The 19,151-nt window shown below is 38.7% G+C and overlaps 1 protein-coding gene and 1 long non-coding RNA gene across 7 annotated transcripts in view; one reads left to right on the plus strand and one right to left on the minus strand.

The window, feature by feature from the left end:
• LOC101127694 (uncharacterized) overlaps positions 1–5,132 on the minus strand; it is a 36,118-nt gene extending 30,986 nt beyond the window's left edge. For 5 of the 6 annotated variants that reach the window (XR_002005100.3, XR_008678575.2, XR_008678574.2 and 2 more), the window contains exons 1-2: positions 4,965–5,132; positions 12–70 (exon numbers count right to left, since the gene is read on the minus strand). This is a non-coding gene — a long non-coding RNA (uncharacterized lncRNA). The remainder of the gene's footprint in view (positions 1–11; positions 71–4,964) is intronic. The other variant, XR_008678580.2, reaches the window with a different exon arrangement.
• A 5,126-nt stretch (positions 5,133–10,258) lies between these two features.
• The window catches only part of LOC109026155 (uncharacterized), a 42,445-nt gene continuing 33,552 nt past the window's right edge, over positions 10,259–19,151 (plus strand). Inside the window, exon 1 of the mRNA XM_063703465.1 lies at positions 10,259–10,443. Within this exon, the coding sequence (XP_063559535.1) occupies positions 10,259–10,443 (185 nt within the window). The remainder of the gene's footprint in view (positions 10,444–19,151) is intronic.

Consider the following 19,151-nt stretch of genomic DNA (forward strand, 5'->3'; position numbering starts at 1 on the left):
TATGATCTTACCTGTGAATAGCCACTCCACTCCACCACTGCACTCCAGACAACATAGTGAGACCCCTTCTCTAAAAAACAACAAAAAAAGCAAAAGTACGGTTTAAAGTAACAATAAAAAGTTTAGCACGGTAAATACATAAACCAGTAACATAGCTATTTATTATCCAGTATTATATACTGTACATAATTGTATGTGCTATTAGTACAGTAGGTTTGTTATAAACAAACACCAGCATTACCACAAACACATGAGTACTGTGTTGCGCTATGACATTACAATGGCTACCACATCACTAGGTGATAGAAAATTTTCAGCTCCATTATAAACTTATAGGACCATCATTGTATACCATTGTTGACCAAAACATTTTTATTTGGTGCATGACTGTAATTGTGTTGCTACTACAACAGTAATGAGAAAAACCTGTTAGCCCTGCCTCATTTCACTGTCTCTGTAGCTCAGATCCACAGCCTTGCCTGAAAACCTAGTGAAAGTGGGACTGACAAAAGCTCATGATTTACTTTCAAAGATTAGAGGAAATGTAGTGGTTACATGTGAAGGTTTTAAATCATTGGGCTTTCTTTCCTGCCTCAAATGTCCTTAAAACATAGGTCCCCAGCACTTTGAGAGGTCAAGGCAGGCAGATCACCTGATATCAGGAGTTTGAGGCCAGCCTGGCCAACATGGTGATTATAGATCCATGGTCCCTACTAAAAACACAAAAATTAGCCGGGCGTGGTGGTGGGCGCCAGTAATCCCAGCTACTCAGGAGGCTGAGGCAGGAGAATCGCTTGAACCTAGGAGGCAGAGGTTACAATGAGCTGAGATCATGCTACTGCACTCCAGCCTGAGCGACAGAGCAAGATTCTGTCTAAAAAAAAAAAATAAATAATAATAATAATAAAATAAATAGGCCCACTCAGGGGCAGGGCAATGGTGTGCCTTTGCCTACTGACATAAATAGCAAAATACTCCATTTCTGAATTGTGGTCTCTAGCACAAGTAGTTCCTGTAAATGGTGAGATGCAAACTAAATTAAGCAGACCAGAGAGTTTCATTGTCTTTAAATTGGATCTTTGTGGATTAATAGAATTCAATTCAACTGACACTTATTAAAAAGGCACTGTGGAAAAGACAAATAAAAAGTTTCTGACTCCATCAAACTTTTAATCTCATACTATATTGACATGAAATATGCACACTGTTCCCTACTGGGTCTGTGCCTGTCTTCTCTGGGAAGTAAGGCTTTTCTACCCCCATGATAGGTCCAGTCAAAAGGACTTCAGGACCTATAATCATGGCCCCTTGGATTAAGACGTCCAGGTAAAGAGGAGATACCAAAGACTATCTTTTAGTCCCTAGGGAAAGTACCCTGATATGGATAAATTTAAAGGTGATTTTCCCTTTCTGGACATAAGGTTGTTATTAGTGAAGCATCAGGAAAGAAAAGCTTTTTCTCTATTCTCTTAGGTTCAGAAACTGGGGGCCTAAATACTAAACTACCAAAAGACATGTTAATAGGAGAAAAAGCACACAATTTGTATTAATATTTTATGTGTACAGGAGATAAAGAAGATAAGTAAAGCTCAGAGAAGTGGTTTGACCAGGAAACTTGTATTCCTTTCTTGACAAAAGAAAGAGAGTTTGGGCTTCAAGGGATGATAAACTGCGGGGAAGTGACTAGGAAATATATGGGGGAACTGACAGAACATAAGAGCTATTTTAGTAAGGTCTGTTTATGCAAACTTATCTTGGTATTGACTCCCCATTTTTGATGACAAGATTCCCTTTTCTCTTCCTGGTACAGGGTGGTGGGTGCAGGGTCAGGGTACCTTCCTCAATGGGAAATTTATGCCTTGTCCTTAGTCACATAAGGGAAAGGCGGAGAACTTGTCTAGCATCTGCCGATTCTCAGTTGTCTTCAGCTCAAAATAATCCTGATGCCAAAGAGGCTTCCTTTGAGAAAGCACATTCTGATTCCTTTCAGAAGGAGGCACATTGGTGCCATGTGTGGAACTATAGTGAGTAGCTTCCTGGTTCATCTCTGGGATACCTTGCCTTAAATCTTCCCTGGTGGCAGCAAAATAGAGAATGTGGAACCCTGAGAAGCACAGATTTTGGGACCATATGCAAACCTTCTCAGATGAGTGGGAGAAGGTCCTTTGAAGCCTAGCAGAGGGAAGAAGCAGCTCCAGAAACAGAAGGTAGGATTGGAGCAGTTGTCAACTGGTGCAAGGAGGTGCCAGAGATGGAGTCACCAGGAACAGCAGAGCCTGGAGATGATCTGAGCATCAGATCAGAAGACACCCTGCTGGACCAGGCCTCCAAAATTCCCAAAGATAGCAGGAGGAGATTAGGAGGTGGTTGTTGTTGTTGTTTTTTCATGAGAACATTTTCTCAGAACGAGAAAGAGGGAAATTTAATACAGTTGAAACCCCTGGAAAGCTGGGTGAGGATTTAAGCCAGGTAGTGCATGAAGCAAGATCCAACCTCGGATTTATATCAGCAACTGGATCCTTAGAAACTGGGTCAGATATAATGATATGACATAATATAACCATGTCCTTCCATGGGTATTCAGAAACTGAAAGCAATCTTCCCTTTAACTGGGGCAATGAAGATGGGAAGAAAAGGTGATCATTCCATGTAACGTGACTACTCAACAGGCAAATTCCTCATCAAGTTCCTTCTGATATTGGGTAGAATGGAAGGAGATGGTGAAAATGTGTAGCTGATTCTCAAATGACAAAATGTGAAGACAGAGAATAGTCATGATTACTACTGGTTGCTTTTTTCCTCCCTTCTCACATCTGTAAGACCAAAGAAATGATCACTTGATCAGACTATTTGGGTAGAAAAGGAAAAATATCTGAGGGTTTGAATTAGAAGACCTAGGCTGAAGAATATTCTGGCTAGGCCATTTATTAATTATATGACTTGGGGCAATACATTCAACCCTTTTGATTTTAGAGAAAATAATATCTATCTCACACACCAATTGAAACAAAGAGTTTATGTGAAGGTGCTTTGTACAAAAGTTGCAAAATGCATACAAATAAAAGTAAGATAGTATATGAACAATTCAAACTAAAAAATACAATGATTACCACTTCAAACCCTTAAGATTGCTATAAAAAAGACATAGTAAGTGTCGGTGAGGATGTAGAGAAGCTGAAATACTTACACACTGCTGATGGGTGTGTAAATATTATAGCCACTTCGGAAGATAGTCTGGCAGTTTCTGAAAATGTTAAATATAGATTTACCATTTGATCCAGCAATTGCACTGCTAGGTATATGCCCAAGAGAAATAAACACATATGTCCACACAAAAGCTCGTACACGCATGAATAACATAACAGCATTATTCACAATAATAAAAGGTGAAAACAACCCAAATGTCCATCAACTGATGCATGAATACACAGAAGCAGTACCTCTGTACAATGGAATATTGCTTAGAAATAAAAAGGAATAAAGTACTGATACCTGCTACAACACGAACAAACCCTGAAAACATTATGCTAAGTGAAAGAAGCCAGTCACAAAAGATCACATATTGTGTGATTCCATTTACATGTAATGTCTAGAATAGAAGAATTTAGAGAGACAGAAAGTAGGTTAGTGGTTGCCTGGGGCTGGGAGCTGGGTGGGGAGAAATGAAGAGCGACCGGTAATGGGTATGGGGTTTATTTTGGGGGGGAATATAAATGTTCTGAAATTGACTCTGGTGATGGCTGCAAAACTCTGTGAATATATTACAAGCCCCTTAATTGTACACATAAAGAAACTTCAGTGAATTCTAACTTCCTCTGTGAGCAAAACCAGTGCAACACTAAATTTATCAGCAAGAAAAAGAGAATTCAAAATAATATACTTATGTAGACATATTTGGGTATATTTTGTACTGTTTTCATATTGATAAATTTTTGATTTCTGTATTTATATAGACATGAGATTTCTGGGACTGACAGATTGTTAGTTACTCACAGTAACAATCTCCTCAGCTGCCCTTTTTCCCAATTCTTCCCCTTGGAGTGATGTGAACAGAGCTGGAGGCCACTCTACATGTAATGGGATTGGTACTGTCGTGAGGAAGCCCCAAAAATATGAACCTGGGAGCGTGTATAAAATTTCCCCTTCTGAGGATGAGAAGCAAACTGAATCTCCCTAATGTAAACAAATTCTCCTTGAGAAAAAAAGGAGGATTCTGGGTTGCTGCTCTTTGAAATATAAATACATGTCTCCATGAGGAAAGAAGACACAACCATCTCTGAGTTTACAACCTCTGGAATGTCTCAAAGGCTTTGGGTCTCATCCCCCACTTGAAATGAAAACACAAACCTCCTGGAAGGAAAATCTCTTACCATCTAGTCAGTCATCATTTCACTTCCAAGACCTGTCTTTCAACCGGGTCCCAGTAAAATTTGCTCGGAAAGCTCAGCTCTAACCATGCGGAAATATACAAGTATTCACTTTCTGACACACACTGGAAACATCGCTTTTACTCAAATACTTGTTTAAAAGGAACATCGATAGTGTATTCTTCTTTCTAAATCAAAGTATCATTTTGAAAAACATTTGTCTATTTAGATCAGAGTCAGAGATCCCAATATATATATTATATTATATATATATTATATTATATTTTGTGGGAAATTTATGAATTTGTAAATCATCTTGATGTCTTCATTTATTCATTTGCCATTCCTGTAACTTTCACTCTACCTCACAGGGCTGAGGGGCCGTATATTTACTATTCAGTGCTCCTGAAAATAGGCATCTGACTGGTATGTAATAAAATACCCTCAGTCCTCTAATAACTGAAAGTTGAGATTGCCTTTCATGGCAGATTGTGTTTTCCAGAACTGCAATAATATTTCCAGTCCCACATTCTCCTCCAGAACCTGGCCACATCTGCATCAAGAAGCAGAGACTACTCCCCCTCTTTTTGAACCTACCTGGGCCTTTGTGTTTGTCTTGACAGCTAGAGTATGGTGGAAGTGATGCTTTGAGACTTCGGAGGCTGGAGAATGAATGGTAATACAGCTTCAGCTGGGCTCTCTCTCACTTAGGAAACGAGCCTTTGGAGCCCTGGGCCATCCGTAAGATGTTCAGCTACGCTGCTGTTGCTATGCTGAAGAGACCACACAGAGACAAAGAAGCATTCCTAGGGTCCCTAGAAGTTCCAAATTCCAGCTGTTTGAGTGGTCCCAGCCCACATGCCAGCCACGTGAGCATCAAGCATTCAGAATATTTGAGTGTCAACCATCGTCTGACAGCAAGTGTGTGAGACACTCTGAGTGAATACCGCCTAACTGAGCTCAGGCAACTTCCCAAACTTGTGGGAGTTAATGATAAAATGATTGGTGGTATTTTACACCACCAAGTTTGGGAGTGGTTTGTTATGGGGCAATAGGCAACCAAAACACTCTTTGATTGTTAAACTAGCAAAAGCAATCCATGAAAGGATGAGATTATCTGTAGAAGTAACATCAGATGATATCTATTAAGTGTGCATTGGAGGAGACTTGGGAACACCAAATTCAATAAAGGCAAAATCTCAGGGAGGAAGGAACAGAAGTGACTGTCATCATGAAAGCTGATTCTCTCAATGGTAATGTACCAGATCTGCAGAAAGACTAAAGAGTGAGGAACATGAAATCTACATAAAAGACAGTTACCAACAAGATTATATTGGTTTCTATACCACATTGTTTAATAAAGAAAGACATTGAATCTGGTGAATTATGGGAACAGGAATGATTTGTGGAACTTTTTCTATGACCTGGGTTGTGTGTCCTCTAACACTAACTTCTCTCCCTTATTCTGACCACCTGCCCACCGAGGAAGCTGATTAATGCTCGGCTCCCCTTTAAACCTGCCCACAAGGAAAAAATGTGATGATCACATCAGCGCACAGTACTGTGGTGACCCAAGTGGCAGTTATCATTCTGTTGAGTGACACATTGTACATCGGGTTTATACATCAGTGCCTTCTAAGATTCGTTAACGTAAATCAGTCTCCTATAACGTTATCATCTCAGAGTGCATTGATAAAAATTGATTTTCTAGATGTGCACATCCGACAAGTGGAAAAGCACCCTGATAACTCCTGAAAGGCTTTGTCACTCTGGCGTCCGAGTTGGTATCACACACAGCCCTAATTATTCAGCTTACATCTGATTAACAGAATTGCTATTTGTAATGATTATTACTGTTTAGCAACATTCTACACAAGACATTTTACTTTATTAAATTAAAATATTGAATTTATAGAATCAATGAAAGTTTTGGACCCTTACATTGACTAGATCCTAATCTTGGTTCTATAATAAATGAAACTGTTTCTAATTTATTTTTGTTTTTCTATACTTTTGTCACCTTAGTCAATGGTAACAACACCAACAACAACTAACATTAATGTCACTGAGTGCTAGGCACACTGTTCATGAGGATGTTTTTAAAATGTTTAATCAATATATAATGATATCATCAGTGATTTTTTGAAATGTCAGGTTATTAAGGTATAATTTACGTGGAGTAAAATGCACCCTTTTAAGTGTACAGTTCTATGAGTTTTGATGAATATGTGCCATCAAGGAACTAGTACCCAATCAAAATACAGAATATTTTCATCACTCCGAAAAGTTTACTTGTACCCCTTTGTGGTCAGTCTCCTACCTCCACCCCTAGACTCTGGCAACCACTGAACTGTTTTTGGTCCTTCTAGTTTTACCTTTTCCAGAGTGCCATATAAGTAGAATCCTAAAATATGTAACCTTTGAGCCTGGCTTCTTTCACTGAGCATGATGCTTTTGAAGTTCATTGATGTTGTTGCGTCTATTGGTTGTTTGTTCGTTTTTATTGCTGAGAGGTATTCCATAGTATAGATGCATCACATTTTGCTTGGTCATTCAACAGTTGATGAACATTTGGTTTATTTCCAGTTCTTGGCAATAATAAATAAAACTGCTAAAAAATTGTGTACAGGTTTTTGGGTGGCATGTGCCTTCATTTCTTTCGGGTAAATACTCCCAAGAGAAATGGGTAAATACTCCTAAATATTTACCCATTTCCTAAGTATTTACCCAAAGAGAAATGGGTATTTACCCAAGAAAAATGAATTGTCAGGCTGTGTGACAGAGCTTGAAATCTATCTATCATCTCTGTCATCTATCTATCGACCTATCTATCTATCTATCTATCTATCTATCTATCTATCTATCTATCTATCTCTCTACCTATCTCTCTATCTATCTATCTGTCATCTCTATCATCTATCTATCTATCTATCTATCTATCTATCTATCTATCTATCTATCTATCTATCATCATCATCATCTTTAAATAGAGATGGGGGTCTCACTATGTTACCTAGGCTGGTCTTGAACTCCGGGGCTCAAGCGATCCTCCTGCCTTGGCCTCCCAAAGTGCTGGGATTATAGGCATGAGCCACCATACCCAGCCAAAGAGCTTTAAATATATTATGTTACTTAATTCTCACCAGCAGTCATCTGTGGAAAACATACTATTGTTAGTTTTTTGGTTTTTTTTTTTCAGGAATCAAAGCTAAGACTTACAGAGGTTAGGTATGCCTAAAATTACATGGCTAGTGCAGATAAACCCAGGCTGTTTTTGTTGTTGTTGTTGTTATTTTTTGTTTTTTTTTTTTTGAGAAGGAGTCTCACTCTGTTGCCCAGGCTGGAGTGCAGGGGCACGATCTTGGCTCACTGCAAGCTCCGCCTCCCAGGTTCACACCATTTTCCTGTCTTAGCCTCCCGAGTAGCTGAGACTACCTGCACCCACCACCACGCCTGTCTAATTTTTTGTATTTTTAGTACAGATGGGGTTTCACCGTGTTAGCCAGGATGGTCTCAATCTCCTGACCTCATGATCCACCCGCCTTGGCCTACCAAAGTGCTGGGATTACAGGCATGAGCCACCAGGCCTGGCCCAGGCTGTTTTACTGTAGAGAAGGAGGCCTTAACTGTTACCTCTTCTGTAGTTACTACTAACTTTACCCAGGTAATGGCTAACCACCATGAAAATAAAAGTAAAAAGTATAGCCTCATCACCCCTGTGATCAAATGTGGTAGACTTGGTTTCAGATGGAGAAATGGAAAGATTCGAGTATAACATGAAAAAACTATATAGAATCAATATGGAAAAACTGATGTGGGTCACAAAGTGACAAATATATGGAGATGAAAGTCAATTCAAAGCTCAGTTCAAAGATATGTCCTGACCTTTACCTTTTTATCCAGTTCAAATAGTATAGGATTGTGCCAAGCTGTAGCATTAAAACAGAGCTCTGGTCAATGTTTTCTTATAAGGCTTCTCTGCTGTTGACACTTACTAAATATGTTAGCATCAAACGCAAGCATAAACAGTATATCCCCTTAAAACATACACAAACATTTGTGAATTTCTAACATTCCTTTGTCACAAAAATAATAGTAATAACTTGAGTATAAGAATAATTTACATCTTTAATAGCTGCATTTTCTATTCAAATAATCTATTGCCTTGGATTCCAAAATGATATTTGTGATATGAACAAAAGAGAAATTATAGTAAGATTAACCTCTAAAAATGTATTGTGAAGATTATGCAGCTGTTCTGTAGAATTGGAAATAATGGAAAATTGACAGTGAAATATAAAAGTAGATCATGAATAGTTAATACCCAATTTTTCCATGATGAAGGAATTAAAATAACGACTAAGTAGTCACCACAGTGACAATTTAAGACAAATTTGTCATCTCCCAGCGCCTAGCACAAGGTCTTGCATTTATTATGAGCTGAATAAACATTTGCTGGTCTAAATTTAATATTTCCAGGATGAATGTTTATAGGCATAGTGAGGTAATAGTGCAACTATTCTGTATAAAGTCTACGGGTTTGGTATTAATAAAGGCAAAACGTTTTTGTCTTACTAACAAAACAAAATGGAATACAAGTGTTTTAAGTATGGTAACCAGCTTCCCCAAAGAAGTTAAAACTGAGAGTGATTGTTGATGGTTGTGACTGATACTTGTTCTTGCCCCAAATGTTTCAGCACTAGTGCATTCTTTACTCACAGAATTTAGGTTCTGAGGAAAACCCTCATATGTCTTTCTGAGGATCATACACAGGAGACTTTAGCAGAACTAAAGCAAATGCAAAAGAATCCAGAATCTGGAATCTTCTGCATGTGATGCCACAGGTGACATTCTCCCACTCTAGGATGAAATAGACAGTTTCTCCCCTGCTTCTCCTGAAACCAGTACATTGGCTCAAGCTGTAGGCTCTGCCTGCAGGATGCACCAGCTCCTGTTTGAATTAAATACAGTGACTTGAAGAAGGAAGAACTCTACAGAGTCTACTCTGGCAAGACCGGGAACAGAAGCAACAGGACATTCAGCTTCCAGAAACTGCAGCGGTGCAGTTCCAATGGTTTCTGGCCTCTACAGCCTGTATTCTTAGTGGTTTATGCTCCAATTTCTATACACATTGTTAGTAGCAGCGGTGTCTTCGTGAGACTAATTCCGTGGTGTGATATTGTTTGAGGATGCTTATGTTCGTAGTCATGGAAATTTAGTGATTGCCTCCCCAGCATTCATTCTCTCTGTTCCCTTTCTGATGGGGACATGCAGATTGGTTGGGACTAATCTCACAGCAGCTCCAGGGATGGGCCCTAGTTACAGTGGTCGGGATGGCATTATGATCCAAACTTTGTCAAAAAGAGAGAAGATGTTTGATGGGGAGCATCTGGAGAATAAAATTATTCTGTCTTTCATGGATGCTAAAAAAAGATGCTCCCTTCATCCACTGGTTGTGAATCAGGAAGCAACCACCCCAGTTGGTCTGGTAACTATGTTAATATGGTGAAGCTATCAAAATAGTTTCAGGGCTATTCTGCCACTGGGGAAGGCTGAGTAGAGACACAGAAAGGAAGTCGGTCCTGGGACATCATTAAACTCCTGGAGCAAGCTTACCTGAAGGGTCATCTGGTAAGCAGATATGGAGATGGAATTACCAGTGTCCAAGCTTTATTGAGGTAATGTTTGTGAAAGATAAAAGCAAGGCACAGGAAATATATGGGCAGCAAAACCCTTCAGACCTTGATCCAGGCCTGACGCCTATGAAAACAGAGGGAAAGCCTGCAGGATTGGGCAGGAAAGGCCTCAAACTGTGATGCAGATTTCATAAAGTCTCCGCCAGCACCAAAGGGAGATCTAGAGCAAAAGCTGCTTGTTGGAAGAGTATGACAATGGGCGGAAATGCCCAGACACTAGTACTCCCACTGTACTTATTCGCCAGGGCTGTCAAGAAAGCTCAACACTGTTGTTCCAACTCAACACTGCAGAGGACCCTTAATGCCCACTGGCTGGCGGCTGTCAGTTACCGGCATCCTGCACGCATGGATAGTTTGTTCTTTTTTGAAGGGAGATCCAAGTAAGTAGTACACCTCCTTCCATTTCTGGGTTTCTTAAATTACTTGAACCACAAAATCTTTATATTATTACTGTTGTTGCTGTTATTATGATTTAAACAGTTAGACCGATTTTCTGTTACTTGTGAGCAAAGGAACTGTGATTGGTATGTGAAGTAATATCTTTAGATTTAAAAAGATTGTCAGTTCAGTTTAACATATACTTAAGAGGCAAGATACTTTAGTTATATTATCTCTGACCTTCAAAAACAAACAAATGAACAAACTCACAAATGCAGAGCTTATCACAGAACTGTTATGTGGTTGGAACTAATAAATGATAGCTATGATGATTCATCTCCATTTCAGTTATATTGCTCTTCAGTGTTTAATAATGGTAATTGGGTTTTTAGTTCCCAAAAGGTGACTTTTTTTCTTGCACAGAAGTTAATGCTGATAGTTTCTTATGATTGTGTTAATGTTGAACTGACAAAAGGTATAAATTTTATAACTTAGTTTTTATAAGCCTTTACTTTTAACTCACAAATCTTGTTGCTATATTTGCAAATCTAATAATGTTGTAAGAATTTTAAGCACTTAACTTCATTTGTTATTTAATTAATGCTCAATTAGTTTATAAATTTTATGGATCAGATCTCTCAAATGTTAACAGTATATAGAAACTTTATTAACTAGATATTTTTAGACATTTCAAACAATTATTACCAATTTGAAAACCAGTTCTCCCAAATAATTCAAACACCTATTAAGCAAACTTACAAATCTAACATGCAAGATATTTGCAATCTTTATGAATATCTAATAAATTTAATAAATTAGACAAATTTAACAAAGCAGATTCTCTTATCCATTTCAAACATCTTAAAGCAGATAAAGCATATATGAAGCAACACAATGACTATAAAATAGCTTACACACGCAAAAATCAATTCCACTTAAATCTATGCTTCCTGGAGTTGGGCACTTAGTTACCCAACTAAGAGGATGGTTACCCAAGTAACCATCATCAAGGGCCTGCTGTGGTTACTTGTGTAAAACTTGGGATCATCAGAAGGTTACCAACTCAGGTTGGGGTAGGGACTGTGGCCTGGGGACACTACCTAGGTGTTACTTAAAGAATGGTACTTCCTAAGCCACCAAATAATACCTTCCAAGTCTCCTCCTATAATCTGGTTTTAGTTGCTTCATCCCTGGCAGACTCCAAGCTTGTAGATCTCAATTGGGATACAATTTAATTTCACAACTCAATTTATCATGTGTCTCTCAAGTTTCATCTTTACCTACATTTTCAACTTTGTATTATTTGATTTCCATAGACGGAATCTGAATTCTCTATCTATATTGTAACTTACATCTTTGCTGCCTGGTTTGACATAAGAAATTCAGCACCCTCTTTTTTTTGTGTCTCAGCTCTATCCCAAAGTAATTTTTGGAGAACAAAAACATCTTTTCTGCTCTTAAGTTGTTATCATTCTAGTAGAGAGAGCCAAGACATATACAAAAATCACCTACACTAAAAGGCAAAAATGAAGAAGACCATAAAAGTGTTGTAAGCAAATTTCTGTGAGATCACTGTGATAGAATTCTAAGATGGTCCCAATGAACGTTGCCCCCTGGTGTTACTCCTGAAATTATGTTACCTCACGTGGCAAAAAAAGGATTTTCCAGAGTAACTGAGGTTAGTAATTAGTTGACCTGAAGACAGGAAAGCTTTCCAGATAGACCTAACCTAAACACATGAGCCCTTTAAAGGAAGGGAGTTTTCTCTGGCTGGTGGCAGAAGAGGAAGTCAGAGAGTAAAGCAAGAGAGAGAAGGAATGTGCAGGAAGCTGTCTGTTGTTGAGATGGAGACAGCCCCAGGGGAAGGAGCTGAGAGTGGCCTCTAAGGGCTGAGAGTGGTTCTCTAAGTGACAGCCTCCAGGGAAATGGAGATCTCCGTCATAACCACAAGGAATGGAATTATGCCAACAGTATGAATGAGTTTGGAAGCAATTCTTCCCCAGAGGCTCCAAAGAAGAGCCTAAACTGACACTTTGATTTTAGCTTTAGGAAACCCTAAGCAGAGAACTCAATTGGGCCTGCCCAGACTTCTGACCTATAGAACTCTGAGCTCATAAATGGATGTTGGTTAAAGTTGCTATGTTTGCAGTAATTTGTTATGCAAAAATAAAAAACAAATACAATCACAGAAAATTTCTACTTCGGCTTAAAGACTCAGTTTATTAAATTTTAACATGTGCGTGCGTGTGTGTGTGTGCGCGTTTATATGAAAGCATCTTTTCAGGTAGGGAGATCTCAGACTCTAACATCTAGTGTTTTCACGTGGAACTAGTTGATGAGACTAAAAAGTCGAGATTTCATTGAATTAGGGAGGGTTTAGGAATCTGAGTAAGAAAGTTTAATTGAAAAAAATTTCAAACAAAGCTACGGAATTTTCCTCTTTTGGCCTTGTTATTTTCTTTTTGGCATAAGCCATTAAAATGAAATGTCTTCTAGGTTGGATAACACATTTTGCTATTATCAGTGAGAGACATATTTGGCTTATATGATTTATCCATTTGGCAAGTTACTTAGCAAGACTAAGAGAATGGAGTTCAGGGTAGGTTAATGCTGCTAGGGAAAGACAGGAATAGGGAAGACAAAGACATAGAGGTGTTCTTGGGAGACAGGTACGGGTGGGATCTACAAAGAGAAGCTTTCGCACCATGCAGAGGCAGAGGGTACAACACAAAAGGGAAGTATAAGTGCAGAAAATATGATAAAGGAGGACAAGGATGTGTGACTACACTGTCACTTTTGTACAGAGCTTGCTTGCACCTAAACATGAGAACAAACCCCACGTGCCTTTTATTTTCCTCATGAAATCCCATGTACAAAGAAATGGAAAAAAAGTTATAAAATGACTACTTTTATGTTGTGTATACCTTCCCCTCCTTATCCTTTCTAGGAAGCAGTAATGATCAGCAATGTCTTTAACTCATGAGCACTTTTAACTTTTTCAAAGCACAGCCTGTACAAAGATCTTTCATTTCCTGACTGGTCATGAGGATGAAGTTTATTGTCTTTTTATTGCTACTATTTGGATATTTTTATACAGTTTTCTCCACATAGCATAGAACATGTTACCCCCTGTAATTGCTTTTATATACTACTTGACTTAAAGATTGTTTCAAACTGTCTTACTCCTAAATCATTTTTATTTTTAGGCAGTTAGAACAAGGGCTAGATGGTTCTTGAAAAGTACCAGAGTATTAAAGTTGAGGGTGTTTTTTATTCCTTTCTTATGTTCATCTACCTAAAATAAAATCAGTGCTTTTCAAAGGAATGAGATGAAAAATATTTTGAGCCTTTACCCTATTTAAGCCCAGTTGTTATTATAAGTAATACTTGTATATGTATATTAAACTTTCTGGCAGATGAATATAATTAACTTTCAAGTACTTTGCTTTTATATTAGTTAATACTTTTTATTTTACTAAGATTTAGATTGGACAGTATTCTGATGATCTCATCACTGGTACTTTTATGGGTGATAATAACCATTACCATCTGTGAGATGTCCTTAGGGTACCAAGAGTTTTATAGAACCTATAACATGGCAAATTCCTACTCACAGTCTTATTCAAAAACATATTATTCTATACCCTATCACTTTTAATGGTGAAACAATAACTCAATTTTGCAAAATATTTTATCCCCGACTTTTTACCTTTGTCATCCATTAAGGTTTTTAGTTTTTAAAATTAATGACTTCAATCTTTATTTTAATAACATTTTTATTATAAAAACTCTAACTCTGAGAAATGATTATAAACTTACACTTTTCCTAACAGGAATGTAAGTTTCTCATCAAGCACCAGGCACTCAAGTTACTGGCACCTCAGTGTGCAGGCATAATTTCTCAGGTCCACAGTCCCTGTTCTCAAGGGCTCAAACTGAAAAAAAAAAAAAAAAAAAGTATGCAAATAAATAAGGTAGATAAATAAGCTTTGGACTGTATATTCATTATATTGCCAATGATTATGTGCATTCATCTATACAAATATCTATATTGAAAGACAATATGTAAAGAGTTTCATGAATAGAATAAGCCAAGTTCTGTAAGAATGTGGGAGAGGGAGGGTTTGGGTAAGGAGGAAAGAATGGAGTCAGTGCTTTAAGATTATGGGACTTGGCCGGGCCCAGTGGCTCACGCCTGTAATCCCAGCAATTTAGGAGGCCGAGGCGGGCGGATCACTTGAGGTCAGGAGTTCGAGACCAGCCTGGTCAACATGATGAAACCCTGTCTCTAGTAAAAATACAAAAATTAGCCAAGCATGGTGGTGGGTACCTGTAATCTCAGCTACTTGGGAGGCTGAAGCAGGAGAATCACTTGAACCCAGGAGATGGAGGTTGCAGTGAGCCAAGATCATGCCACTGCACTCCAGCCTGGGTGACAGAGGGACTCAGTCTCAAAAAAAAAAAAAAAAAGATTATGGGACTTGTCCTGACCCTGACTCTTATTAAAGAGACTTTGGACATATTGTTTCATAACATTTCTGGGCTTCAGTTTCCCCATTTCTAATTATAATTATTATAATAACAATAACAACAATTATTATTTATGAGGAAGTTAAGAATAAAAGCTCCTGATATATACAAATTGATCAATAAGTATTATTTTATATTTTCCTCATTTGTTGTCTATAATACCTCTAAAATAAAAATTAATATCAAGCTTCCTTATAAAAAGATTCTTAGGCCCAAACAGGTTTTGATCCACATATCACATAAGGTGACAATGTGAATGGAGAGAAAGGCACTTACAGGAAATCTCTTCCAAAAAATATTTTGATGACTTACTGATTAACCAAAATTTACATTGACATTTTCTAAACCAAAAACTAAAACAAAATTTTTGACCTATGGTTATATCTCAATTTCAAATGACCTGGGCTGCAAACAGCAATACTTAATCAATACAGATATTTAATTATTTTACGTGTCAGTGTGTTGGTAGTAGGTAGGCAGTTCCAGCTTTGGTCCAGTGACTCAGTGACCATAGTAGGGACTCAGGTTCTTTCCATCTATTCACTTCAACATTCTCAACACAGTCACATTTTATCTTCAAGTTGTCACACAACTGCCACCATAGTCTGTGCATAATGTCCAGATTGCAGAAATCCTTTTCACTACACATTAGGAGAAAAGAAAATCCTACCCTCAGAGCTATGTAATATAATACTCGGTGATTATGATTAAAGAAATTACAGGTCAGTTCCCTGGGATTAATGACACCTGTGCAACAGAGCAAGCATGTCAGAAGAACAATGAGATATAGGATTTGTGTTTTTTTCTACCCTGACATTTTGCTGCCTGTTGCTTTTAATCATATTACACATGCAGTTATTTAGCTCTCTGCATTTGTAAGTCAGAAGCATTGTACTAACATTAGCTTAATAGCTGTAAAAGCCTTGAATTGAGAGGCTATTTTAAATGTAAGTGGAAGCCATGGGTCCTCCACCTCTTTAATTCTGAAGAAAGTTTACATTTTGTAAGTGAAGAAGTTTGAGTGACAGGAGGAAATAATGCCACAGTATTGTGGTTCTCTACCTGTCTTTGCCCTGAAGCTCGTGCTATTCTGTGATGCTTGGATGTGGCTGTTTGTTGGGGGACAACTACTTTCCTCTTTGTGGGGCTTTATGTATGTCCACAACCAAAACACGGTTACCTATTATCAACACACAGTGAGCACTGACTGTGCGCAGTTTCCTCGTCTCTAGGAAAGCATTCATCCCGTATGGAACGTGATGAACTAGACTCAATTATAATGCATCCCTGGAAAGTTTAAGGTTAAGGGATGCAGGCTGCACAAACATCACAGCAGCCATCAGCCTAACAAGTAGGGCTAGATGTTCTCTGGGATTTTAACCATGGTTTCTGAAATCAGTTAGGTAAGCTAAGAAGCTGCAAATTCTCATCTGAAAGTGTAGAAGCATAATTGCTTTTTAACCTTTGGAAACAGCCAGGTTCTGCTCTAGCATTCATATTATTCTATAAATAGCCATAGAATGGGATCATACATGACTTTCATCTCTACGGCATCTCACTTACCAGGTGCTAAGTGAGAATCACCTGGAAGACTTAAGATGCACATTGCTGGGCTGTCCCCCAGAGTTTCTGATTCAGGAGGTCTAGAGTGGGTTTTTTTCATTCCTTTATTCTTTTCTATTTTTTTAAATTGACAAATAAAAAATCATATGTATTGGGTATGTACTATATGTTTTGGAGTATGTACACTGGAGAATTTGTATTTCTTGTAAGTTCCCAGTTAATGCCAATGCTGCTAGTCCAGGGACTACACTCTGAGAGCTACTATCATAAGGAAATGATTTGGAATTCTGGTTCTCCCCATATCATGCTTTTTTGGGTGAGTCTCATTTATCCAAGTGTAAGCTGGATTTTTTAGATGACAGTGGGTCTAAATTATTCAAACACTTTAACTGTGAGTCAGCACTGGGAAGAGAGCACTGGCAGTGACATTGGTCTTGCTGAAATTGGAGTCCGTTTGTACCCTTAATGCAATCTGGCTAAGCCAAGGCATGGAGGCCTGAAGCTAGAGAGGCTGCAGGTGTGCAGCCCATGTGTGTAATTCAGTTAGGGAATGACAGCAGTGTCACACAAATCCCCGCCTTGGCTCCAGATAGGAAAACACATTTCCCCTGCTCAGTGGCAGGGTTTTTCATACCTCTTTGTTTGGGGTTTGTAGAAGTGGCAGGCTCCCAGGGAGGTGTTGCTGTCTGCGAGCTCTCAGTGGTGCAGCAAATTTTATCTTTCCATGGGTTAGATCGACTTGACCTGAGGGGGGCTGCATTTCCAGGAGAAGCGCTGTGTCTTCCTGGGGCACAGAAACGGCTCCACACACCTACCACTGTTCTTTTATGAGAGGAGATTGATTTCCCTGTGAGTGTATGGATGTGTGTGTGTATTTAAGAAAAACCTCCAACACCTTAATTGCAGGTTCCTTAATAGCACTGTATGAAAACAGTCGTAGCTTACAGGCATTTATATAATCTGGGTCCTTAGAGTATCTCTTACACAGCTTTTTAATCTTTGAGGGTTTTTTTTTTCCTCATCTACTCTGCTTAACTTAGATGAAATTTGTTTTCCATCTGTGCCACAAATTTCCTGTTAAAATGTCTAAAAATTTCTGTATGGGAAAAGCAGGATGAGCCTCTAGGTTTTTGACTATACTGATGCTCTGTGATCTCTACTTTTCCTTTGTGTGTCTGGAGCGCTACGTGGAGAGGAAATGCCTTGTTCTCTGAAAATGAAAGGAGCTTCTCTTGATGCTCCAGATAAAAGGTTAGGCTTATTATTTAGGCATCTGTGAGTGATCAACTCAAAAACCTGAACTACGCGGGGATAATTAATACTCTCCTAATTCTGTACTTCACAGCCCAGGTCTCTCCCAGACGAGAGTGTGGTTAGAAGGAAGTCATGTATGTCTGTCATTACATCAAACTCAGAGGGCTACAGAGGGTCTTGTTGGCACATACATGTTATTCATGTATGTCAAAGCATCTCTATTCCACATATGTAGTTAATGTTTGAATTCCTTCAATCAGCCTCTGCTTGGACACAGGGAAAAGGAACTTCCAGCTTCCTGGGACAGCCTGACGAGAACTTCAATTAGGTGTATTTCATTCATGTATTTGTTCATTCATTCAACTGTCACAAAGCACATACAATGTGTCAAACAATCCTAAGTCTTTGGTATACAAAGATGGATAAGACATGATTTCTATTTCGAAGAGAGAAAAATCTAACAGGAGAGAAATGCATGTAAAAAAAGAGTAATCAACTAGTGTGAGAGGGTTGTTGTACATACTTCATGTAGGAGGAAGGAGCTAGGGGCCACAGCACAGGTAGGGAGCAACTCTTCCCTGGATGGCAGCTGGGTAGGTAGAAGGTGAGAGAAGGATTGGAGGAAGCTTGACAGAAGAAGTAATCTGAGCTAAACCTTGAACAATAAAAAGGGCTCTAAGGAAAGGAGGAGTCAGGAGATTCCAGAGACCCAGGGCATGTGCGAATGTACAGAGTCATGAAGCTATGTGGATCCATTGAAGAAACACCACGTGCCATGGCCTTGGTGGAGTAAGCATGGAGGAATGAAACAGGGGCTGGAAAGGCATTCTGTTGCCACTTATAAAAGGTCTTGTACATTACACTATGGAGTTTGGACTTCATTACCAGTAGTCTCCAAAGTGAGATAAATCAGTCTACACAGAGTTATCTACTAGGCTGAGAAAGAAAATATGAGAACTTGTATTGATAATTTTTTTTTCAACAAATAAGAAAGAAATTAAGCTTTGCTAATCTGTACTTTATGAACTGAAGGTTGGTACATTAGGGAAAAGCATTTTCCGTAACATATATTTCTGTTGGGGAATATAGTACGGACACTTCTAAGATAAAATGGACAGAACTTGATGACTGAGTAGTTATAGAAGTGATGACTCAGAGTTTTCAGTTTTGTTTGAGTGATAAGGAGATGACAGGACCGCTTACCACCAACAGTTGTTCCATCTGTGTCCTTCACAACGATACCCAGCAGAGGGGGTGGGAAAGCTAAAGTCTTCTGTCCTCTCTGGTGCTGGGGTGAAGCAGGCTAGAGAAGTGCTGTCTTTTGTTAATTCATCTAAAACCCAATGTGTGCCCGTAAGATCTC

This window comes from Gorilla gorilla, chromosome 2 (genome assembly GCF_029281585.2).
Source record: "Gorilla gorilla gorilla isolate KB3781 chromosome 2, NHGRI_mGorGor1-v2.1_pri, whole genome shotgun sequence".
Classification (NCBI taxonomy): Eukaryota; Metazoa; Chordata; class Mammalia; order Primates; family Hominidae; genus Gorilla; species Gorilla gorilla.